This window comes from Colossoma macropomum, unplaced genomic scaffold, assembly GCF_904425465.1.
Source record: "Colossoma macropomum unplaced genomic scaffold, Colossoma_macropomum, whole genome shotgun sequence".
In the NCBI taxonomy this organism is placed as follows: domain Eukaryota; kingdom Metazoa; phylum Chordata; class Actinopteri; order Characiformes; family Serrasalmidae; genus Colossoma; species Colossoma macropomum.
This window is the reverse complement of record NW_023495236.1, coordinates 1,107-27,524: the sequence shown is the minus strand read 5'-3', so window position 1 is coordinate 27,524 and position 26,418 is coordinate 1,107. Positions and strand designations below refer to the sequence as shown.

The following is a 26,418-nucleotide window of genomic DNA, read 5'->3' as shown; positions in this document are numbered from 1 at the left end:
TTGTGTTTTAAACCTTATTAAACTACATATTTGCAAATAAACATAGAAATCTGCCTGATTTTTTGTGAACCCTTTTGTGCCCACACTTTGAATCCAGAATCAGGTTTACCAAGAGTAAATACTGCGTTGCCCTGTAATGCTGCACAAGCGCAGAAAGACGCTCGCGGATCTTAAAAAGGAAGTGGTTTAATGAGAGACAGTAAGACGGTCAGACAGTTTCAGGGCATGATTCCCATGATTCAGACAGTTTCAGGGCATGATTCCCATGATTCCATCATCAGGATTGGAATCATGGGAATTGGAGTCCTGGAGAGTATTAGGCAAGGGAGGAGAACCCGGAAGCGTGACATGCCCCAAATAAGGGAAAACTGGGATGATCCAGGCATCTCACCAAACATAGTATGCACTTCCTGCCAGGCCCTAGTAGTGTTTATAATAAATGCATTGGGTGTTTCCTGCTTCAGTGCTTTTAAGGAATCAGAGTACATGTATGAGCTGAGCTCAAGTTGTCTACCAGCACTCATCTGCATCTGAACCCCTGGCAAGTAGATTGAAGTGCAGAACCAGAAGAAAGCTGACCTTATTTAGGCTGCCAAGAAATACCATGACCAGATGGGAATATGTGGACCACCTCTACTGTATGGAGGATGATAAACAAAGCCTTGACTGTTGATTGTTCCAAATAAAGTTATTAAATAGTCTTTTTATATTGGAAAAGAATGAAGAAAGGGGTGCAAGTGATATAGACTGAGATAAGTAAAAAAATTTGGGGAGTATTTTCATTTTGATTACATTTACCAAAGAATTTTATCAAATTATTGAGAGTGGATATGGAGTTTTAAAGTATCATTAAAAATAAAAGAATGTCATCAGCATATAATGCTATTCCATGTTCTGGTTCAAATATGCTAATTCCCACTACATTTGGAAGGGCTCCAACTGCAATAGCCAAAGGTTCAAGAGCTAGAAAAAAACAATGAAGATAATGGACAACCTTGACACCTTCCACAATAAATACTAAAGAGTTAGTTGTGACAACCTCAGCTTATAGTCCACAGTATAGCAAAGGCATTTCAAACTGGGACCTGGGTGAAAGTGCTGTGGAGATCAGCATTTACACTCATCTAACGCTCTGAATTCAGTTTGTGAAGTCCTTGCTAATTAGCTGATGAGCTGAATCAGCTGTGTTTACTGAGGCAGCAAGCTGAAGTCTGCAGTGTTCTGGCCCACAAGGACTAGAGCTTGACACAAGGTATAGGAGTTTGACCCACTGACAAAAGTCACCACCACACCCAAAACGCGACAGTACTTGGTTTGATTTGACTCTGTCTAATGTTTCTTCTGCATCCAAAGATGAGATACAAGTTCATTCATCTCATATATAATATTCAAAGCTTGCCTAATATTTTTGCCTGTATTACATATAAAATCATTAAGATCAACTGTCATAAGAGACGGAAGATGTACTTTGAGTCCTGATACTAAAATTTAACAATAATTTTCATACCCATATAAAGCAAAGCTATATGTCTGTACAATTCACATTTGTTAGGAGGTTTACCTGGTTACCTGGTGATCAATGTACTTCTCAGAGAGGGAGGAAGTATCTTTCAAAAGATTCTATGTACATTATTACTAAGGGACCAGCTAATCTATTGGTAAGCCATCTGGACCAGCCATTTTTCCACTTTTCATTTTATTAATGGCTTCTGAACCTTTTCTAAAGATGAGTTTAATGAAATATTGGCTTGATCCGAGAGACAAGGAATGTAAAGATTTTCTTTGCTTCTCCAAGAATCCTGAAGATTCTGATTTATACAAAGATTGAAGAAATGTTGCAAAAGTTGTATTTATCTCTTGTGGATCAGTTAATATTTTTCCAGTACCTTCTTAGATATTATTGATTGTTTTTTCAGCTGCCGAGCTAGCAGTTTGCCTGACCTAACTCCTTGCTCATAAAATGTCTTGACTTGTCTTTATCATTTTGTGTTCTGACACATCCAAACAGCTCTGACCAGGCAGAAGCAGTGAATTTTTTGAGAATTTATCTACTATTGAATTCATTTACAGATATTTCTTGTTGGCATGGGCTTTAAGTAAATTATTTGCTAAATATTCAAATATTTGTTCTCTTGAAATGAGTATTAACATAATCAATTAATTGCTTTTACCCCATTACTTTATTTAGTAGGTGAAGTAAATTCATTAATACAACTGAAGTCTAGCAGAGCAGCAGGGAGAGCTAATGACTTTTCCTCTTGTTTTTGCACTGAGAGCAGGAGAATTTGGTAGATTTTTTCATTATTTTGCTATCTTCTGTTTGTTGAAACAATTGAATGTAATTTATGTGACTTTCTTATGTTGTATTTATATGTTGGGAGTGGAAAAAATTCTGTGCCTCATAGTGGTATGTGACTGATGGCAGCATGAAGCCATGTAAATGTTGGTGTGGTGACAGTGTTAAAAGTGATAAATAGATAGTGTAGATTATTTATTTAATGTGAAGAATGGCAGGAGGATGCTCTGTAGTGTTTTATTTTTCTTTTGTAATATTGGGTTCATCTGGCATCCATGGTTCCTAAAAATCAAAATCTGGTCTGTGGAATGTTGCTGCTAGCAGGGGGCAGAAATTTTCTCTTGCAGCTCCTTTGAAAACAGTGGAATATCTGGTTTGCTGTTGTGCATCTGTTGTGCACCAGTGAGGGCATAACGCATCCTGAAGACCTAGCTGTGCGTGTGCCAAGCCACTCTGACTGATCTTATAACACTTATAGCATCTCCCATTTTCCTTAGCCCTCCAATCTCTGTAACCATTGCAAGCTGCTTTTTAGCAGCACATACATTTTGATCAAAAGATGTCCTTGCTTGTCTTTTCAAGACACCTTAAACCCTAATAGAGTGGAGGGTGTTTAGTAAGTTACTATTTTAACCATGCTATTTATGCAGAAAGCTAACTTTATTGAGCAGATGAGGTAAACAAACCCAACTCAAAACCAGCAAGTTTATGGGTCTTCGGTGTTGCACTGAAGCATTTGGACAACTGACAAAATGCAGCATTTGGACAACTGTTTCTCATTTTGTCATCATATATGTATTTTTATAAGGCTGAATCTGGAGCTATTATAATGTTCAGGACTAAGCAGGTAGATACATCAGTGGTTACATCCTCCTAAAAAAATGCATTGATAGGTTATATCACAAAGATGGCTGCATACTGAAGTATTTGGGCAGAGCAGTACATCATCTGGATATCTATTGGTGTTCTGGAGAAATTTTGTATGTGTGCTGAATTGTAAGTGTGAGGAGTTTTCATCTTCTCTCTGCAGGCTGCAGCACTGCAGTATTACAGATGAAGGCTGTGCTGCTCTGATTAAAGTTCTGAAATCAAACCCCTCATCTCACCTGAAAGAGCTGAACCTGGGCTGGAATGAACCACGAGAGTCAGCAATGAAGGAGCTCTCTGTTCTACTGAAGAAGAAAACCTGTAAACTGGAGAAATTAGAGTGAGTTACTGAATTACACACACACACACACACACACACACACAAAACCAGGAGATTCAGGAGTGACACTTCTCTCTGATCTACTGAAGAATGAACACTAAACTCAAGAGTTACTGATTTACTGTCTCTACATTCCACTCTTCATCCCCCTTAAACGTAATGTTTGCAGTTTGTTGCCTCTTTATTGTAACTAGCAGTTTGCTCTGTATTCTCTATGACTGTCTGCATACAACAGCTTAAGCCATTTGACAAACTATTTTTGTAACGTTAAGGCAAAAATCTCAAATGGCTCCCAATCCCTATGTATTGCAGTATGTAGATCATGAAGTAATGACCTTTAGACAAAAACAGAGTATTATATGCTTAAATACAAATCCAATAGATGCCATATGTACCATTTAATGCTCTATTTGGGTGTAGAAGTCATAGTCAATGACCGATACAGTGCTGTATGTAGGAGGAGGGAGCCATTTGACATTCAGCCTTTGTTAGAGGAATGGAAAAGATTCAACATGCATACATAAATGTTAACCATGATTGATATAAGAGCACAAAGCATCAGGTTTGCTGCATTACTTGCTGGGGTAAATTCATTATTAATAAGATGTTGCTGAACTATAGTGAATGAGTGAGTGTTTTTTTCCTTCAGCATAAAGTGTTCAGCTGGCTTAGATAACATTAACATTAAGTAGCTAGTAGATTAAATATTTGCTATGCAGCAATAGGCAGCTAATGTTGGAACCAATGAAGAAATAAATAAGGTATAAACATTGCTCTTCACAAAATTGGCACCTAGGTAAACATGAGTGAAATGGGCTGGAAAAACATTATATTGGCCATCTTTTTAATCATCCATTCAAAATATTAACAAAACAGTTAATCTTTATTTAAAGTGCAATGACTGACAGAAAAAAAATATTTTTTTTTCATGAAATAATATTTTTCTTAAATCTATGAGTGCCACAATTGTTGGCACCCCTTGAAATTATTGAGTGAAATCAAGCTGAAGTATATTCCCATTCAGACCCCTGAAGGATCTGGAGGGGCATTGATTTTTTTTGGGAATTAAACATATGGCTGTCTGATGCATAGTTGGAGGTAAAGAGCCAGAGATAACAGAAACAGAAAACGGGTTGTCAAGCTCTGTTGCAGTTGCTGTTTCAACTGGGGGTTTTTCGCAATGTTTATATGATCTATGTCGTGTCTTATTCAAGAGAGTTTCAGTATGTTTAGTGGATAAAAGTTTGTATTCTGTTTGGAGTGTCAATCTCTGTTGGTGTAATTGGGGCAAAAGTGACAAGGCTAACTCTGTATCCAATTTTAGGATGTCATTTGTTAATTTCAATTTGAGCTTTCCTCATCTGAACACTATATTGTCTGCCCTCTCAAATATACCTTAATTGATTCCAATATAATTGAAGCGGATATTCCTGGGATCTTATTATGCTCTAGGAATGTGGCTGTTTCATTTGATAGAAAATTAACAAAATTCTCATCAGAAAGTAGTAACGTGTTTAGACTCCAAGTGTGATAAATTGGCATGTTTAGTTGATAAACATAAGGTCATTAATAATGGGGCCAAATCAGGAATTACTACTGCATGGTACTCAGTCACTCAAGAGGGAAGAAGTTTCTTGTCTAAAAAAGGCATCTATATGTGAGGAAATTTGTAAACCACTGAAAAAGAGTAGCTCCTAGATGTGGGGAATGAAAATGGGATGAAAATGGCAAACATCAGATATTCCATATTAGTCAAGAAATAATTTAATTGTATGAGCTCATTTGATTTGAGCTGTGGTGTTAGGCCCTAGTTTAACAGGCTGTTTTCAACAAAATTTGACATGGTCGTTAATCGTTCAACACTGAAAATAGATTAAAAATGCATTTATATTTATTGAAATGATCTACTATTTAAGTTGCAAATGTTTAGATGTCCCCAACATCTTTGTTTTCTAAAACAAATGGAAGTTATTTTACATCCCATACACCTTTAAGTATTGACAGTAATAAACATAATGGTAAGAACCTTATATGTACCTACTCTTCAGGAAAAAACATTGTAAAGAATATCAGGCTGAATTTCCATTTCTGGTCTAGTAAGCCTCCTTCAAGCCTGTGGAACAAATCTGCTTTATATAACATTCGAATTCACATAATCCAGATGGGTCCTTTTTTATTCTGTTGTGTGTAATGCCATAGCGAATGCCATCATGTCCCAGAAGTACTTTCTTGACTTCTTTCAAAGCATATCTGATGTGCATAATACTAGTCCAGGAAAATGAAAATTTTAGCTCTGCAAAGGGCCACCATCCTTTGAACAGCCAAGTGTCTCCATGCAATCTTGATAATAGAGTAGTTTAGCCACTAACACATGTTTTCCCACCAGGTTGCCTAGGTTTAAGACCTCTGTGTAACCTGTCAACCAACACATTCTTATCCATGTGAAGAGGCTGGAGAGCTCGAGCCCTGTCCTCCTGATACATTTAGTATATGGATTTTTGACTTTCTTATTTTCCCCTCCAAATCAGTTGTCCTACAATCTAGCCACTTCTGCTTCAAGCTTCCAGATCTGAGCAAAGTAGAGCGATGTTGTTAATAACTTCTGTTTTGACTACCTACAGTTTGGTTTTCATATCATGAAATTCAGGAGCAAGACTCTAGTTCTGACCTGAGGAGTATGGAAATGTCTGCTTTCTGAGAGGAAAGAATCTCGGCCTTCCTATCTGCCAAGCTGATGGCACTGAATCGGCAGGCCTGTTAACAATGTTTTTGTTTGATGACAAACTTTTGGCCCTGTACACACCATTATCTACAGAAACAAATTAAAAATAAAGCTTTTATACTTATGTGTGCTGTGTATTTTCCTATCTGCCCAGACACCTCATTAACCTAAAAAGGTAACACTCAAGATGCAGCTTCCTCTACAGACTAAATTGCTTTTGAAAACAGATATCTGCTGCCTTCATTATACAGTAACTCTTTTCTAAGTCTGATGCCAGAGGGGGTCTCGGGGGGGGGGCTCTACCTGTGTTGTATAATTTTCAAAGTGAGAGTGGTGATTGAGCAAAGCACATTGTCTTAATGAATCTGGGCTGGACATGGCCAACACCTAGTGATACACTTACACATAAACTAGAAGAGTCAGAATTATAGAAGTGTGTGTGTGTGTGTGTGTGTGTGTGTGTGTGTGTGTGTGTGTGTGTTATGGTGTTTAATCTGTCTTTTACTCATTAGTTTATTGTGTACTGTGTGTGTGTTGAACTGTAAGGTTTTCTTCTTCTCTCTGCAGGCTGTGTAACTGCAGGATTACAGGTAAAGACTGTGCTACTCTGATTAAAGCTCTTAAATCAAACTCATCTCAGCTGAGAGAGCTGAATCTAAACTGGAATTATCCAGAAGATTCAGCAGTGATGGAGCTCTCTGATCTACTGAAGAATCAACACTGTAAACTGGAGATACTACTGTGAGTTACTGACTTACTGTCTCTATACAAACACACACCCCCACACACACAAACAGTAACCATACAGTTAATTACTTACTGTCTCTCTACACATTTTTAACGCATTAAAATAAATGCTTTGACAAAAATACAATGGGCTAGATTCATAAACCACAGTGCCAGATTTACCATGACATTAAGAGTGAATGGCATGGTGGTCTCACATTTTCTCAAATGAGGACTACATGCAAGTTTACTGCTTACTCGATGTGAGGCGTGTCTGCATGGTGAATCCCCCTCCCATGAATGGAAAGTGGGTTTAGCTAATCCAAATAGGTGAAGAGTATGTTAACATGTTGAGATTCTATATATATGTTCAAATAATTTTATTGCAAGCAGTTTTAGCTTTTTATATTATTTTTCAACCTACAGTGGATTTTACAAAGAAATTCAATTTGTAGATGTGAAAGTGACAGTTGTACTAGTGAAACCTAATTTCTTACTAGCCAAAACATAATTTTTAGTTCTATAATTAATAGTTGAAATTTAAGATTTACTAGTGGAAATTTCATTTTCACGTGTAAACTGTATTCCTGAGATGAAGAAGCTTGTCATAGTAATTACTATTTCAGCATGTTAATATAAGTTTTAATTTTTAATTAACTTTGTTAGTAAAAGTTGTTACTGCTATTAAATTGAACTTGAGAAAGGCTTGAATTATTACTAATGAGAAATGAAGTCTTCCATGCTAAAATATAATTCCTACATTTATTGAATTTTAGCCAAAAAAGAATTTATATTGAAATATATATTGAAATTTAATATTTATATAGTAGAAATTTTATTTTCACGTGTGTAAATTTAATTCCAGAGATCAAAGAAAATAGGAAGTAAATGCTAAACAGCTTGTTGTAGTAATTAGAATTTCAGCATGTTCCTGCAGTTAAAATGAACTTGAAAAAGGCTTGAATTATTACTAATGAGAAATTAAGTCTTCCATGCTAAAATATAATTCCTACATTTATTGAGTTTTAAAATGTAATTTTAATAGTTTACTGTAATTGGTCTGCATTTTTCTGAGAGTTTTGGTTTTCTTTGTTTTCATTTGTTTCATTGTATTCATTTTATGAGCCAACTGGAGCTTCACTTGGCAAGTCTTTAATGCTGTATGTATAAATTCATTTACATGTGGATTTTGATTGGCTCTTGTCTAAGACACCAGTGAAAATACAATTGTGCTAATCACTAGTGACTTTATAAATAGCTCCTATTTACCATGACACACTTTTTTGCATGCCATAGCACTGTTTGTTTTATGAATTTGGCCTAGTCTTTTTCTTGTGACACATGTAAATAGCATTAGTTGGCTGAACATAAACTCACTAGTTTTAAATGAATTTAGAAGACAAAACAATAGAAACCAAAACAGCTGTGCTGAACAAATTTTAAAAGAGAGAAAAATGATTCATTACTGCCTCTGTCCTATACACATATACACATTCTAAAATATGATTGTAAAAATTATATTTCTGTGTGTGTGTGTGTGTGTTTGTGTGTGTGTGTGTGTGTGTGTGTGTGTGTATGTAAGAGAGAGATAGAGCAAGAGAGAGAGACAGAGAGGATGGTTTTAAAGATTGTCTTATGAGGTTCAGTCTTTTACTTGTTAATTCACTGTGTATTGTGCATATGTGTGTGTTTTGAGCTGTAAGTGTGATGAGTTTTTCTTCTTGTCTCGCAGACTGGTTAACTGCAGTATTACAAATGAAGGCTGTGCTGCTCTGGTTAAAGCTCTGAAATCAAACCGCTTATCACTCCTGAGAGAACTGAACCTGAGCTGGAATAAACTAGGAGATTCAGCAGTGAGGGAACTCTGTGAACTACTGAAGGATCCACACTGTCAACTGGGGAAACTATGGTGAGTTACTGACTTACTGTCTCTGCACACACACACACACACACACACACACACACACACACTCACACACATACTTAACTAGGTGATTCAGCAGTGAAGGAGCTCTCTGATCTACTGGAGGATCCACACTGTAAACTGAAGAAGCTACAGTGAGTTACTAACTTACTGTCACCGTTATTGTTAACTCACTGGATTTAGTATTGTGTCCATCTAATCACTATGGCTACACTTACATAGCAGGTTTCTCACCAAATGTTCATGTCCTCTGATTCTTTAAACCTTTTTTGACGCTGCAACCTTGGTCTATTCCGGCCGTGCTCGGCCGCTTCATTCGAAACCTGTTCGAACACGGAGTGGTTGTAATGAGTCTCTTCTAATTTTTTGTCTTTTTCCAATCTTTTTCCAATTTTCCAATCTGCTGTGGTGCTTCTCTACTGGTGTGTGGTACAGTTTACTCATTAAAACTATTAACATCAGCAAAACAATACAATAAGCCATTGTTTCATCATTTTAAACCACAGAGGGGAAATTATCTGTTCTTACTGACTAAATAAAAAATATTGCCCATTAGAATATGGGGTGAAGGAGGAGTCGAAACAAAATACACAGGCTCTGAATGTATGTATATATTAATGTAGTGAGCAAAATGACAGATTGGTTCTCTGATGTCAGAGTGTTAAATTTACAAAGATGGGTACAATTTCAGTTTCACTTACAGTCATTCTAAAAACCTAAAAACAAGGTGTTTGGCAGCAGGGCCTCTATTAGCACCACTCCCTGAAAATTTACAACACAATTTTCTCTCAAACAACTAACAACTAAAAACAAACCACTCTGCAACAGGGCCTCTATGATGTCATCTATAAAATGCTCATATAATTATCAAATAATTATCAAATTATCAGATAATTATAAAAAAAAACACTAAAATTGGAAAGTTATATCATATGGTTTGCCAATATCATGATAAGTATCATGATAAGTATCATGATCAGTATCATTAACTACTACGACTCACTGAACCTCGTAGTAGTTAAAGTTGATCTAAAACTTAAATAGGATTACTGCATGCAAATTCTGATACCATTGACAGTCAGTCATTTCAGCCATCTAGAAATCCCATTTCAGCATTAGATAAACTTTCCTGTTCTAATTCCTAAACTATTTCAAAGCTGAAATATTCTTCAAAATAAAAAAGATACACTGTTTACTTCATTTCAGAATACCCCATAATAATGAAATAATACAATATTTTATTACTTTAAAAATCATTTAAAGAACAACATTAAAAAAATTATAATAACTATTGTTTTAAAAATATCTAAAACTTAAACCCATAAAAATCTGTTTCTGCTTTGTTTGATGGCTGCACTGAGCCCTCTTGACTGAAGAAGCCTTTATCATAAAGTTAAAGGTAAGACATTTCATTAATCAGATATAGTTCAGATCACTTTTTATCATTGATTCACCTAAAATGATGTCTGAATGTGCTCTCAGTATTAAAACATTATTAATAACTAAACCAAGACACAAAAAATGCACTCACTAAATGTTACATATTTGAAATTCCTTTTTTGTCGGTGACCAATCACAATCCTACTTTAAACATTAAACATGAGTGTTTTGTTGAACGTCGCTCCTCTATAGACACATTCTCTCAAAAGCACAGCTACAGTGCTGAATCTACTGTATCAGGGGCTCCCAAAATTTTCCATTCCCGCATCCTAGTTATTTTCCTGCAACCCACCAAATATTCTGTGAAGTAAAATATGACACAAATAAAAAAGTGCTAAACTTTCAGTCCACTTCTACTTGACATACTATTCTTTCAATCAATGGTCTGAAAAGCGTACCACGATAAAAGAATGAAAAATGCACTGGTGAGATTGTGTGATAGAAAAAAATAAAATAGTAAGAATTGTTTGTTCTCTACTTCAATGGAATCCATTCAACTCTAACATTTACTGTGTACACATTAATAAATTTTATTAATATTTTATTATCAATCTTGATCAGAAGTAGTGTACCTGGTCTGTGATGATGTGTAGGTAGGTGGCATTTGTCAATTTGACATCCCAGACCAGAACATCACCCAGAGCATCACACTCCCTCCTCTGACTTGTCTTCTTCTTACAGTGCATTTTACATTTTACATTTTACATCATTTAGCTGACACTCTTATCCAGAGCGACAGTGCATTCTGGTGCCATCATTTCTCTGGTAAACAGGGGTTAGTGTTTACACTCAGACCGGTTTGTGACTACACGGCTCCTTACGCAGCAGAATGTGATACACTTGTGTTGTGACATGTTCCTCCTGTAACCATCATTTATAATTTATGTGACGTGCCATAATAACCTTTCTGTCAATTTTATACACCACTTTGCAATGTCAAGCATGTGTGCTACATCAGTAACTAAAAGAACTTAGAACAGCCTTTCCCATTTAGCCTTTAATGAAGCAGCAGTGTGATTTTTAATGTTGACTCCTTGTCCTGGCAAAATTACACCCACCCCCCTTGAAGGTTCAGTCACACCTCCAGCGGTGTGTCCCTCTTTCTTTGAGGGTTCTGCCACGCCTCTTGCTTATGGTCAGAAGCGGCAGAAATTAAAAAAAGTGGAACTTCATTAAAGCCTTGTAAAAAATTGCATGCTTTTTTCCAACAAGCCCCAAACATAATGGCCGTTCACACTCTGACATGATATTAGAAATGCATTGCCCTCAACAGCTGTAATGAACCATCAGATCATGCTAAATGTGGCAAAATATTGGATTGAATCATTATCTCAGAAGCTTAACTGAAACTTTGTCACTGAAGATGGTGAAAAAACACTTATCCTGCCTTTTACAGTCACAGAGACTCTGCACTGAGCCACCAGTGACTACATCTAATCTGGATTTTCTAGTAGAACTGTGCAACTACTTTACACCACCGTAATGACCAGAGTCACTCTTTACACTTCTAATCATTCACCATGATCATAATTAGGAATTAGTGATCTGACCAAAGAGAAAGGATGCCTTTGCATTCTGAATTAGACAGACTTCCCTCTATGTGTACCCTTCAGTGGTGAATACAGATAGGCTTGTATGCCATACTAACTTATTATTCTTGCTGACCCTTGCAGGACTATGTCAATATCTACATAAAACCTTGGTAAATAATTATATTTCAATGTCTGTTTTCCTAAAATCAATATTCTCCCTTCATTGAGATTCCCAAAACTTTTGAATTAAAATTAAACTATACAAAGAAATTAAAGTACCAACTACCCATCTCTGCTGCTGTTAGATAGTATTTTGCCCTTTTGTTCTGATATGAGACAAACTGATGCCATCTATTGTCCTGCTTATGTATAATTGGCCATAAATATGCTCCTATGGAAGCTATTGTAAATTTAATCGCACCACCTGTGTGGGAATGGCCACACCCACTGCCTTGGACTGATTTTTCCCTAAACTCACTTTACTCTTTGCCTCAAACTTCTTCTTGCATTTGCAAGGACGTATCTCACTGCAGGGGTGGCATGCATTATAATGTGTTCCCTGGCTTTGCTGACTCCCTGTTCCATGGAACACATTCTGTGTGTGCAGCTGGGACACCTCAGCTTGTGAAGTCTCACCATCAGCTCTTTGAGCAACACCAACTTTACTGCTCATCACATCCTCAGTAGATGCACAGTCACACTAGCTCTCATGCAGTAAAACTGTTTCAGCAATGTGCTCAGTATATACTAACTTCCTGGATTATTCTAAATGCCAGGTTTGAACTCTTCTGCCAGGCAATGTATTTGCTCTGGGCTAATAGGCTTGTGCTTCAACCTTTCTCTTTTGACTACTCCTGTAGCTGTTTCTATGACAGTCTGATTAAGACCAGCTCGATCAGAACTGCCTTTACTGTCAATGGAAAGTGACTGCTCCTCCTCAAGAGAGGGGCTCACTTGCTTTTCCTTTGTCTTGTGACTCAACCTTTGCTTGCAGGACATGGATAGAGTGTTGTGTTTGTTCTGTGTGCTGTTGGTGTTCTGTTCTTAGAAGACATTGCCACTGTCTAAACACCTGAAAACATCCCCCAGAGTCCCTGTTCTTTACACAGTAGGTCAGAACCATAAAGCATTGTTCCTGACTCCATGCTGATTCTGCTGGAATCCCTTTTTCTTTGAATACAATGTATCTAACATCTGTAATAAATCACCCTCAGATGCATCTCCATCAGCATACATGGAAGGCTGAGACTCAACTTTAGATGTTAAATTACACTGTGGAAAATCCCACAAGTTTAGGTAAACAGGAAAAAACTCCTGCACATTTAACTCTGTAACAGTGTCCCGCAGAATTAAACCATAAACTACACCCCCATATTGTCGGAACCGGAGGCATGTCCGCATGTCCGCATGTTTACTTAATATAAATATGACAATCAATTCATGAAATGACACAATCCCACAAAAATTAGTGCCTGAACCACTTTGAAGTTAATTTAAATGACATTTTCTACAATGTTTCCAAACATGTTTGGTCACACATGCAATACGTCACATACACACAGTCAGCTAATTAAATCCATCCATCCATCATCTAAACCGCTTATCCTTCTGGGTCGCGGTGGGGTGCTGGAGCCTATCCCAGCTGTCATTGGGCAGAAGGCAGGATACACCCTGGACAGGTCGCCAGTCCATCGCAGGGCAGACAGACAGACAGACAGACAGACAGACAGACATTCACATACACACACACACACACCTAGGGGCACTTTAGCATCTCCAATTGGCCTGACTGCATGTTTTTGGACTGTGGGAGGAAACCGGATTACCCGGAGGAAACCCACGCAGACACGGGGAGAACATGTAAACTCCACACAGAAATGACCCTGGTCGCCAGGAATCGAACCCAGGCCATTCTTGCTGTGAGGCGACAGCACTACCCACTCCGTGCCACCCCAGCTAATTAAATGATATATTTAAAAGACACATTTTGACCTGTTGAATGGAACATTCTGACTGCTTTTGTAGGAGATCAGAGAAGAAAAAGACTTAAAAAGGACTTCTGATCTTCAAATTTTACTGGCACTGAACTTAAAACATCCTCTTCTTCCTGAGTCAAATAAGATGTTTGTTGAATCCCCCTCCTGTGTGTGGAAAGTAGGTTTTGAAGTTGAAATCCAAATACAACCCCTTTCCAAAAACAACGGGTGTTGTGCAAAATGTATTGAAAACAGTACAAAGACATATTAAATTATAACATATTAAAACTTAATACTGAATAATTTTATATATATAGGACAAAAAATATGAACTGTTGAGAAGCTGAAATCCTGTATCAAATAAGAATAGGAAAACATTTGACTTTCAAAACTACAGGAGTGTCTCCTCAGTTCCCAAATGCTTACAGAGTGTTGTTAAGAGAAGAGGTGATGAAACACAGTGGTAAACATGTTGCTGGCATTAAATTTAAATTAGGCATATATTTTTCAAAAACAATAAAATTTCTTGGTTTCAACATTTGATATGTTGTCTTTATGATATTTTTAATTAAATATAGATTTTAAATGATTTGCACATCATTGCATTTTCTTTATGTTTACATTTCTGCACATCGTCACACCTTTTTTGCAGTTTTTAATAGTATTTTTCAGTTTATGTGGATTTTACAAAGAAATTTACAATGTACATATATGAAAATGATATTTTACTAGTATAAATTTATTTCTTAAAAGTAAGAACTGAAGTTTTACGTCAGTACTTAATATTTAATTTTCACATGTAGCAAATGTAGCAATTTCTGACATCAAGAATAAAACATTTGCTAGTTGAAATTTATTTTTCACATAAGCAGATTGAATTCCTGAGATCAAGTATGATAGGAAATAAAAGCTAAAACAACTTGACTTTCTTTCAGCATGTTAATTTCATTTTTAATTGTAATAAAAAGACAGTTAAACTTTGTTAGTAAAAATTATTACTGTAATTATAATGAACTGGAAAAGGGTTTGTATTATTATAATTATTATTATTATTTTTTATTATTGAATTATTTGATTTAGAAATCTTACATATTAAAATTCCTATAATTGATTGATTTTCAAGATATCTGATTTTTGGTTATTTTGTCATTTTCATTTGTTTTTTAGTAAAACATTTTCTGATAGAAACTTTGTTTCTTGATTAAAAAAAAAAGCATTTTTATTTAACTACAGGACCACAGGAAAACCACAGATTTGGCAAAAGAGGGTGCACTGTCTGGACTTGTTTATTATTACTCACTTTTACTGTCAAAGTTTTTAATTGAGAATCAGAGAAACGCCTTAAGAGGAACCAAGATTCAACTGGATTCAAAAGAGGAACTCATCCTCCTCTGGGCCACACCAAATAGTGGAGAGGAGAGATCGGTGAGGAACATCAGTGACCAATGTTACTCCTTCCCTGGCCTGTTGGTCAGTAAGTGTTGTGGTTTGAGGAGCACTACTTTACAGATGAACATAAGAAGTTATGTTTTTGATAATGTAGAGTAGGAGAACTTTATGTAGTTTTTTGCAAAAGCCCCCATTTTAAGTAGAGTCATATGCACAGGTTTGAACACCCCTGGTCAAATGACATGTTTTGTTAATTTCCTAAGTGAAAATAAGTAAATTCATGCTCTATGGTGACATACTTAAATATGGCATTTTCCTGCATATTTTAGTTCACATTTGTATATTTGCTGAGTTTAACATATTTGAAAAAAAATAAATTTAAACATGCAATAACCTTTGTATATGCCACATTTTTTTTTATTTCTTGCAGTATGTTAAATTCAGTAAATAAACAGTAGTTGTATGTGTTCTCTGTACAAGATGTTAACCTATTTTCGGAGTGCCCAAACTTTTGCATAAGACTGCAAATTCTGAACAGTGTAAAGCAGAAAATGTGCTTGTGTTGTGATTCCAGCCTTAGAGCCGCTGTGACCTCTCCCTCATATCACTACAAGGTCTGTCCACAATGTGACTCTGGTACCTAACGGTGACCAGACCCCAACTTCTGTACAAGGCCCCGAGCGATAAGGTGTTACATAGGCCTTCCTGAAGGCAACATCATCCTCTAAGAGCATTTTACAAGGGGGTCTGTTTTTCCTAAACCTTCTTTAAGAGTGACAGACCAAAAGCCATAAAACAGAAAAGGTACCACTTTTGACAGAGTGTGTTACATCTCTCTCTGACTCGCCATGAGGTCATGACCCAGCAGCTTGATGGTCACACAGCCTTTAATGGGGAACAAGCATGAGCATCCCATTTCCACAAAAAGACAATTTTACATTAGCAATACAGACATGAAAATGTCACAGCATATTTATAACATCATGTGACAGACATCATGTTGACATGATTATGACATGGTATGTCATAGGGATGTGTAACTGACTGTGATTGAAAGAGAATACTGTGTACTGTATACTGCATACCGCATCAGTATATACTGTATACTGCATACTGCTCTTCATCAGTAGCATAATGTACAGTTTCTGGTATATGACTCATATATGTGATGAACTACATAACATTGCGACTAGCCTGCCAGTATCTGACACAGCCAATCAGACCATCTCAAGACCTGCCCCATTTTCCTTGGCCCTCCAATCACTGCTTAGTAACTGTTGCTAGCTGCTTTTCAGCATGTATATTTATATTTTGGTGGAGAGATGTGCCTGTGTGACTCTTAACACACACCCCATACAGTGAGATCAAAATGTTTTCTACCTGTCTCCAAAGCTTCAAATAAACTTGAAAAAGGTCAGCTTTGGATTGGTCATTGTGGTAAACCTGTGTGGTTCCCAAACACATCTGTTTTGCTCCAATGAGTAATTTCGTTTTCATTACTGACGTAGTTGGTGATATGAGCTGGTATGATTGAATATAAAGAGTACAAAGCCGATGCTCAGCGTATCATTCAGCTGAGTGACTGTTTTATCCACATTATTCAGAAATTTTACATTTAAATAGACAAAGTCAGCAAACCCACCTGATCAGCAGAGAGAGCTGGTGTTGCTTCAGTGCAGCAGCATTTGGTAAAATTTCTTTAATTTTGCCATTTTTAATGCATGGAGGAAAGGCAGAATCCAGGACTATGAAAAACATCCAGGTGGTTACATCAGTTGTCATGTCCTCCTGGATCGGCCGCATTGCATTTTGGGATACAATAATATCATGGAGATAGACCTGGCAGTGTGCTAGAACATTTTCCTGGAGCAAAACATCATCCAGGTCTTTTTGGCATTCTGGAGAAATTCATGTTGGTCACATTCTGCATACTGCTCACTACTTTTGGGCAGAATTAGTACAGGAGCAGTATGTAGTGGACTATTTAGAATTCAGCCACTCATTCTTTTCCCTCAAGCGTGTGTAATACAAATTAAAGGTAAAATCAGGCCGGAGACTTTGGAATGATCTTCAGAGGTGTGGGACACACTAATTTGGTGTAAACTCCAGATAAATTTTTCATTTGTCATTTATCATTGTTTGTCACCTTACATAAGGTGTTAATTAATCCTACTTCTTCATTCAGGCAACTTAATAGTACTAACTATATTGTTTTCCCATACCTCTTAGATTTCTCTTATTACCATGTTCAGTTACTTTGCACACTGTTGTCTTTTTCTCTGTACATATATCTTTCATTACCTTTTTATTTTTCAAGTGCTTTATCTTTGAACTTTGTGAACGTTTTACCCATGTGTAAGTATCATGTGTCACAAATGTTCTAACAGCTAAGAAAGAACCCCACCAAATGTAAAATTTCCTCTTGATAATGAGAAAATTATTACTGTTTATATTGTTATTTACAGTCCCTGTAGGACCAGTGTCTGTTTTGTCTTGTTGGACTGGTGCCCCACTTATTAGAGATTACAATAATAATAATAATAATAATAATTATTATTATTATTATTACTGATGATGATAATAATAACAACAATAACAGTCCAACAAAATTTACAGTCATATGCAAAAGTTTGGGCACCCATGCTTTTTAATGTTACTGTGCCTTATGTTTCAATTTTAATGTGTTAGTAATATTAAAAACTGTAAGTGGTTTGTATCTGTTTAGCCTCTACAGTGTCTCCATGTAGACAACAGCACTGTTTGTTCAACAGCACATTCTCTGTTAGTGTGCATGTGTGTGTGTGAGTGTGTGTGTGTGTGTGTGTGAGTGTGTGTGTTATGTTGTTTAATCTGTCTTTTACTCATTGTGTATTGTGTGTGTGTATTGATCTGTAAGTGTGAGGAGTTTTTCTCCTTCTCTCTGCAGGCTGGTTAACTGCAGTATTACAGAGGACAGATGTGCTGCTCTGGTTAAAGCTAGGCTATCCTCATCACACCTGAAAGAGCTGAACCTGAGAGACAATTTTCCAGGAGATTCAAATGTGAAGGAGCTCTCAGCTCTACTGAAGGATCCAAGCTGTAAACTGGAGAAACTACAGTGAGTTACTGATTTACTGTCACTACACACACACACACACACACACACACACACACACACACAAACACACACGAACACATGCACACACACCAAAGAAATGCAGTGTTGTGCAGTTGGAGTCTTTCACTCTCTCACTTTACATACACACCACATTAGATCTGTCTCCTAATGTTCTCTGCTGACTAAAAGTTCTGATTTTCAGCTAAAATATATTTGAACAGTTTTCCTGTTTGTTATTGAGATTGTCTTATTACATTTCTACATTGCTTAATTCACAGATTTGTAATATATATTAATTGATTCTCGATTTTGTAAGAAACATATAAGAGTCCAAAATTGCCAAAATACCTTTGTCACATGAATTTGAAAATCTCAAAAAACACTTTTATGATGCTTAAAAAAAGGAATGATATAAAGAAACACCAGAGTAAATGGAAAGGATAAAGAAAGAAAGACTAAAAGTATCAAGAACGTGACTAAACTCCTGGTGTGAGAAGTCTGAGTCTCTCTTCTCTCCACACTCACTGTGTTCTTCTTATCCAGTGAACAAACAGCTCACACAGTCTCAGCCTGCAGCTCCATCAGCCTCATGGAGTTTGGAAATCAGTGTGGATGCTAGACATGCGACTATACATGTATTCATTAATTCTATATGCTGTGATATTAAACACACAGTAACATATTGCTTTCGCTTTAAAAATCCGTCAGTGCAATTTAGTTAAACAAGCTTCAGATCGGCTGCAGATCAGCTCTGCATTCACAAACTCCCACTACACTGTCACAGTCCGACCGAGTGCTTCACTCCCTCTATTGAGTGGATCAGAACATGTAAACAGTGAGCAGCCACAGCACAGCAGAAGAGAGAGCAGTCTCAGAACCTTTTACTCAGTCAAAGGTGGTACACACACCCATCCCACTCGGAGGACAGAATCTCACAGATACTTGTAAATTACACATATTGTCACAAACTCTGTATATGAAGTAAAGGGCCTGAAACCATAGTAATTCTACAAAAAAACAAACGTTGGTTTAACCAGTTCTGTAGGCTAGTAGATCACTAAAAGGCTAAAACACTAATCCTGTAATCTTCGGAATTAGGCTTTAAGTTGAAATGTTTGCTGAATGATTCACATTAAACTGCATACAAAGTAAAAAAAAAGTGTACCTGAATGTCTGTTACAAGCTTCAAATCCATGTGTAGCTGGTAGTTGCTGAGTGTTGGATAGAGCTGTGTAGTATTAAACCTGTTAGCGTGATGCTACATTTACATAGTGAAAACCATTGACATTGTTATAGCAACAGATAAACAAAGTAGAGGCTTCTACATTAAGCAATGTTCTGTCATGAGGCTCGAGGCTCATTCATGATTATTTGATTCTATAAACGATAAAGTTCATAAATGACAGATAGGCCTATATCTTATGCTTTAATTTATGCTGGAGCATTTTCACAGTTCTCCCTATAGCCAAGAGTCCAAACTGCAAATAGTCCTGTATGACAATTATACACTGAGAGTATTTTACGTATTGTACAATATAACCAACTACACAGTACTGCTATTTAAAAAATGACAGTCTGGATAAATAGACAGTATATAACAGTCTCTATACAGACACCCAGTCACAGGAAACACTCAATGATCTGAAGTCATCTTAGATCTAAACATTTTTTTATATTTGAAACATGTACACAGGTAAAGGCATAGTGTTCCCTTTTATTAAATTATACACAATTCATTTACATTTAAAGATTTTACTCTGACCACTGATTAGCTGTTCCTTGTAAACTAAACATGTTGAAAATACGTTTAGACCATCAAATCCAGAACCAGCCCACGTCCCCACGGCCTCAAATGACAATTCTAACAGATACATGTATCTTTGCACTCACAAACTGTGTATGTGAAATAAAAGCCCTGACCTGCAGTAAATACAGTCTAGATAAGAACACAGGTTTGTTTAAACAGTTCAGTAGACTAGTAGACTGTTAACAGGCTAAAACACTAATCCAGTAATATGCAGAGTTTATCTTTGAGTCAAAATGTTTACTGAGTGATTCACAGTAAATTGTATCATACAAAGTAAAAATATGTATCTGAATGTCTGTTACAAGCTTCAAATCCATGTGTAGTTGTTTGTTGCTGAGTGTAGGACAGAGCTGTGTGGTATTATATCTATTAGCTTGTTTTCCTTTTCCATTGTCATAGCAATGGATAAATGAAATACAGGCATCTGCATTAAGCACTGTTTTATCATGATACTCAAGGCTCAAGCACATTCATGATTATATGATTCTAAAAATGGTAAAATTTATGAAATAAGAAGTAAGCCTTACATAAAGATGTACAATGTGGTGTGAAATGCCTCTGACTTTTCGCAGCAGTGCACGCTCACCATGTTTTTAGCCTGTTTTTACTCTCATGACTCAGTATTGCCCCTTCTTTCAACCAAAACATCTTACATGGTGCAGCTTTAAGGGATTTTTTTGGTAACACTTTACAGTACTGGTCCACAAATAGGCATGTATGAATACTTAACTAATGCTTTTATCACAGTAAATTAATTCAAGGACTGACACTTAATACATCAGGAAATAATGAAGTGTATATGTCAATAAAGTACTGAATCAAATATGAATATCCATTAATAAAGGCAGCCATTAAATATTAACATAATTCTAACTCAGTCTGTTAATTAATACCATGATTTGATTTATTAATTAGAATGCTTTCTAAAATGCATAATGTCTGATGGAGATGATGTTGGTTAACCACATTATAGGCTAATAACCAATACACTAATCTGCAGGAAACTCAATGCCATCGCTGTGTGAACATTTTATAATTAATGAATTATCAGAAATTTCATTACAGTTACATGACAAGGGCTGGACTCAGTTTCATGCCCTCGCAATGTAATGCTGAATTACTTAATCAGTAATAATGTGCCAGGAAAAAAGACAGTATGTAATGATACAGTTGATGATGATATATGATACAATTCTTTGCTTAACATGTCTGTGCATCCTTAGTCATTACATTTATATATCATATATCTTGTCTAAATTCATCATAAATTCATTATGATGTGCTCCGCCAAGTAGTTATGATGTAAATATGTATTTACAAATCGTTAGTTAATACATCCATATATACATCATTAATTTACAGCATATGAGAAGTAAATTATTGATCAGTGAAATGACTGAAAAGCACTACACATCGACTATTTATTGAAACATTCAATTTTAAACATATCTTGCAGCATAAGTGAACATCATATGAGAAAAAAAAAACATATTGGTAAACTAACATTTTGCATTTCATGTCAAATCAGTGCGTTGTTGAAACACTGTGAACAGAGAAGTTTGCTCGGGTCTGTCTTTGTGAATGTGTTTAAAAAGATACCACATGTTTTTCCCCTAAATGTACGGCCTCCATTTTGTTTGGGTTTAATCTTAAGTGTTTCCGGGCACGTATTACCCAGATCAGGCTCAGAAATGAGCTTCCACTGTTGTTCCCCCACCCTTTCTGTCCCACTTGGGCGCGCGCGAGACAGGAGGATCCACAATCGTGCCAGACAAACATAGACTAAAATTAGTCTGAATTTTTTTAGATGAATCGAGTGTACAGAGTGTTTTAATACTGTCTATCCTTAAGTATTATTCTGATTTTCCCAGCGCGGTTCACATTGCTAAAGCTACATAGCCCATAGAGTACTTATGTTCAGGCATAATTTCAGTCGCACACAGAGGGCTCTCACTCGACGCATGTGCTCTGTTGGATATGAGCAGCGTTTGTGCTAATTTGTAAAGCATTCCAACATTATTTACCATCGATTAATAAAATTTTAGCCTTTGGGAAAATTTGATTTCAGTATTTGAAGCAATAACTGAAAAAGACAAAACAAAAGAATGACAGTAAATAAGATTGGATATTATTGAATCAGCACAGACGCTAGTCTTTCTGGTTGCATCCTGTCCACATTTAATTAATGATATAATAATGCATTACCCACGATGTGTTAACATATATTTACATCATGACTTTACTTGGCGGGACACATCATCATTACTTAATGCTGAACATAGAACAAATAAGACATACATAACATATAAATATGTTAACTAATGATATTAAACAATGGAATTTAATTAAGTATGATTTAAAGTTGCTGTCATGTCATGCAAAATTATTACTTCAGTTATTTTACTATGTTATATTAAACTTATTTTTTTAGATATTTAACCTAAGGATGCATACTTTTTGCAGTGCTGTTAGAAAGTGTTTTGTTTTTACAAAGGAATAATACAAATATATATATATATATTTGTAATATATACATAGCATCTCACAAAAGTGAGTACACCCCTCACATTTCTGCAAAGATTTTATTATATCTTTTCATGAGACAACACTATAGAAATTAAACTTGGATATAACAAAGTAGTCAGTGTACAGCTTGTATAGCAGTACAGATTTACTGTCCTCTGAAAAGAACTCAACACACAGCCATTCATGTCTAAATAGCTGGCAACACAAGTGAGCACACCTCACAGTGAACATGTCTAAATTGTGCCCAATTTGGTGTTTTGCTCATACTGGCCACTGGATATTCAACATGGCACCTCATGGCAAAGAACTCTTTGAGGAAGTGAGAAATAGAAAAAGATTGCTAACACCCTGAAACTGAGCTATAGCACGGTGGCCAAGATCATACAGCAGTTTTCCAGGACAGGTCCACGTGTTCAGCATCATATCCAAAGGTTGGCTTCAAAAAATAGATGCCTGAGTGCTGCCAGCATTGCTGCAGAGTTTATAGAAGAGGGAGGTCAGCCTGTCAGTGCTCAGACCATACGCCGCACAATGCATCAACTCGGTCTGCATGGCCGTCGTCCCAGAAGGAAGCCTATTCTGAAGCTGACGCACAAGAAAGCCCACAAACAGTTTGCTGAAGACAGGCAGTCCAAGAATATGGATTACTGGAACCATGTCCTGTGATCTGACGAGACCAAGATAAACTTGGTGGTGGTAGCATCATGGTCTAGAGCTGCATGAGTGCATCACCTTTACTGAAAGTAAAGGTGATGGACTGGCCAAGTATGACCTAAACCCAATTGAGCACCCGTGGGGCATCCTCAAGCGGAAGGAGGAGGAGCGCAAGGTGTCTAACTATCACCAGCTCCATGATGTCATCATGGAGGAGTGGAAGAGGAGTCCAGTAGCAACCTGTGCAGCTCTGGTGAATTCCATGCAGGGTTAAGGCAGTGCTAGATAATAATGGTGGCCACACAAAATATTGACACTTGAGCACAATTTGGACATGTTCACTGTGAGGTGTACTCACTTGTGTTGCCAGCTATTTAGACATTAAAGGCTGTGTGTTGAGTTCTTTTCAGAGGACAGTAAATCTATACTGCTATACAAGCTGACTACTATAAGTTATATCCAAGTTTCTTTTCTATAGTGTTGTCCCATGAAAAGATATAATAAAATATTTGCAGAGAGTTACTGTGTATATATATGTATAACACATTCAAAATTATACATTCTTTAATATTCTGAGCATGTTTAGTACCATTTTTAACATTGGTTATGTGCCTATAATGTGGATGATGCATAAATATGTTAAGCCATAAATTTGCTAATTTATCATTATATACCCATTTTTTTTCTGTCGCATCATTATCATCATTAACAAACAGCACATCATACGATCTTTTCAATCTGAGCTCAGCCCCAAAACAGTTTTAAAAATTTGTAATATTGCATTTTGGTAAACATGTTTAACTTGCTGGATGCAAGCCACTGATTTGAGTGTCTGAGTGTATTAGTTATTAGCCTATAATTTATATTAACCAAGATCTCAAGATCTAACCTGCTTTACTGTTGCCACTGTCTGTGTATGTATGTGTGTGCGAGCCTCTTTGTGTATCTTTTACATTCTGCTTTAAAACCGCTGTTAGCAGAACGTGCAGAAAAGCAGAAAGTTTCTGTAGCTGTGGGAATAGATCTTGTACATTGTTTTAGTCATTCGTGGTAAGTGGCAGAAAATAGACTCGAAGTGTAAGAGTGCCTGCTCCCGTTTTACATGCTCATGTTTAGATATAAGAGATCGAAACACAGGAACTGCAAATGTTGCAAGTTTTCCACTTTCTCTTTCCTAGGACAAAGGAGATGTGACGATGAAGGAACCACTTACCAAAAAATAGTGAGTTACTGTGTTACTGTCTTGATACATGCGCACACACACACACACACACACACACACACACACACACACAGTAAACACCCAAAGTTCTGAAATCGTCTCAGATCTAAATCCTTTTATGTTTAAAACATGTACACATAGCACTATGAAACTTAGCAGGAGAGGCATGAGACCTCTCACGAGAACTGCATAACGCTTTATGGCACCACATCACACACCAACAACTATGGGTCTTAAGCTAGCTATAAGAAGAAGCTAGCTTGGTATTCCCAGCATTGACCTCATGGCAGAGGCTGTGAAAAGTCTGAAGAAGATGGTGTCGGAGGAAGAGAGAGGTCTAACAAAGTAGAGTAAATCAATGAAAATCTGATAGCAGAGTGTTCATCCCTGCCAGTGTTGTTTAAGATTGCGCTGTAGACTGTAACCTTATCTGTGTCATCTCTGTCTCTTATCCCTGAGTTTTGGAGGATGCCAAAAGTCGTCTAAGATCAGTCCGGTTTCAAGCTAATATGCAAAGAAATAAATTCATCTTACACCAAAAAATTATGCCAAATAAGCCTTGAAAGTTTACAGCCTCCTATAATAAAATTTGCAATATTACTCTGTCTTGTAAGTCGTTGTTTTTTGTCGAGAATACCAATTCTTGCATAATGCTGCTTTAGAGTACTTCCTTATTCAAAAATTTTGCTTGTTCTTGACACTGAAGAGAAAAATCAGATGTTTTCAGTGCAGTTTGTTTAATAATGTTACAGAATATTTATATAATGAGTTGTGTGAATCATGTGTGACAGTGATGTGTGTTAATGTCTGATAATTCTGCCCTGTTTTTTCTTGTCAATCCCCACAGAGAAGAGCAAGGATCCGTACAATAAAAAGACACTCACACACACTATGTGGTTCTACCCTGTAATGTGTGTGACCTCATTGGGCAGATCGGCTGTGTCCTCTCCCTATGACATCACTACCTCTACTCCAGAGGCTGCACCTCCAGCGAGCCATCCATCAAGCTTCCCACGTTTAAGGAAAACCCACTTGGTGCAAAGGGGTTGGTGTGAAGGTTTTTCTCCAAAATAAGCACTAAGATGTTATAAAACTTACTCCAGGTTGAAGAACTCAAGAGTTTCATTCCAAAATGCTGTATGTACATTTCTAAAAATCTTACATACAACAACAGCTGATGTTAATGGAAAGTATTTCTCTAATAAAGGTGGTATTAATCATAATATAGCATTGATATTTCTTGTATGTGTATATCTCCCAGCAACATATATAAATAAAATTCTTGAAAGTGGTCTATAATGTGTTTTGGAATGAAACTGTTCAGTTGTTGTCTCTGTCATCATAGGTTTTATCTCTTAATAAATAAATGTTAAAGCAGTCAATAAGAGTTGCAGCAGTGTTGAAATGTGCATAGCCTCTCAGCATATTCATTTGTATTATTTTGCTTTTATATATACTAACACCACATCTATACTTTGTTACATAAAGTTTGATGCCAATAAAATGGATGTTGAGATCCATCGTGTGAGTTTTTCACTCTCTTTAAAACCTCAGACATGCTCTCATGACAAAAACTCAGGTTCCAAAAGAAAGAGCACAGCAGGCTGACTGATCAGTGTTTTAAGAAGTGTTTCGTTTAATGAAATTAAAGCCTTAAAAGTCTTTGTGTTCATATTTCTCCCCTGAAGTCTTAAAAGTGTTTAGTGTAATGTCGCTGCATGCAGTGTGTTGGATCTATTACAAAAAATTTGTCACATCAAAAATAGTGTTACCTGTTTAAATGTAATCTTTATCAGAGGTGATTATGTGCACACAAACTTCTATCTTTGTGTTGAGCTGACAGTGTCCCATATGGTTTTCTCCCAGATTTCCTTACTTTTTTGGGGGGAATACACACAAA

At 36.5% G+C, this 26,418-nt stretch overlaps 1 protein-coding gene across 1 annotated transcript in view; it reads left to right on the top strand.

Moving 5' to 3' along the window:
* LOC118801215 (ribonuclease inhibitor-like) overlaps window positions 1-25,553 on the top strand; it is a 38,829-nt gene extending 13,276 nt beyond the window's left edge. Inside the window, exons 3-8 of the mRNA XM_036561395.1 lie at window positions 3,327-3,503; window positions 6,793-6,966; window positions 8,684-8,860; window positions 18,139-18,309; window positions 24,475-24,518; window positions 25,366-25,553. Of these exons, the coding sequence (XP_036417288.1) occupies window positions 3,327-3,503; window positions 6,793-6,966; window positions 8,684-8,860; window positions 18,139-18,309; window positions 24,475-24,490 (715 nt within the window). The 3' untranslated portion in view covers window positions 24,491-24,518; window positions 25,366-25,553. The remainder of the gene's footprint in view (window positions 1-3,326; window positions 3,504-6,792; window positions 6,967-8,683; window positions 8,861-18,138; window positions 18,310-24,474; window positions 24,519-25,365) is intronic.
* The last annotated feature ends 865 nt before the right edge of the window (window positions 25,554-26,418 follow it).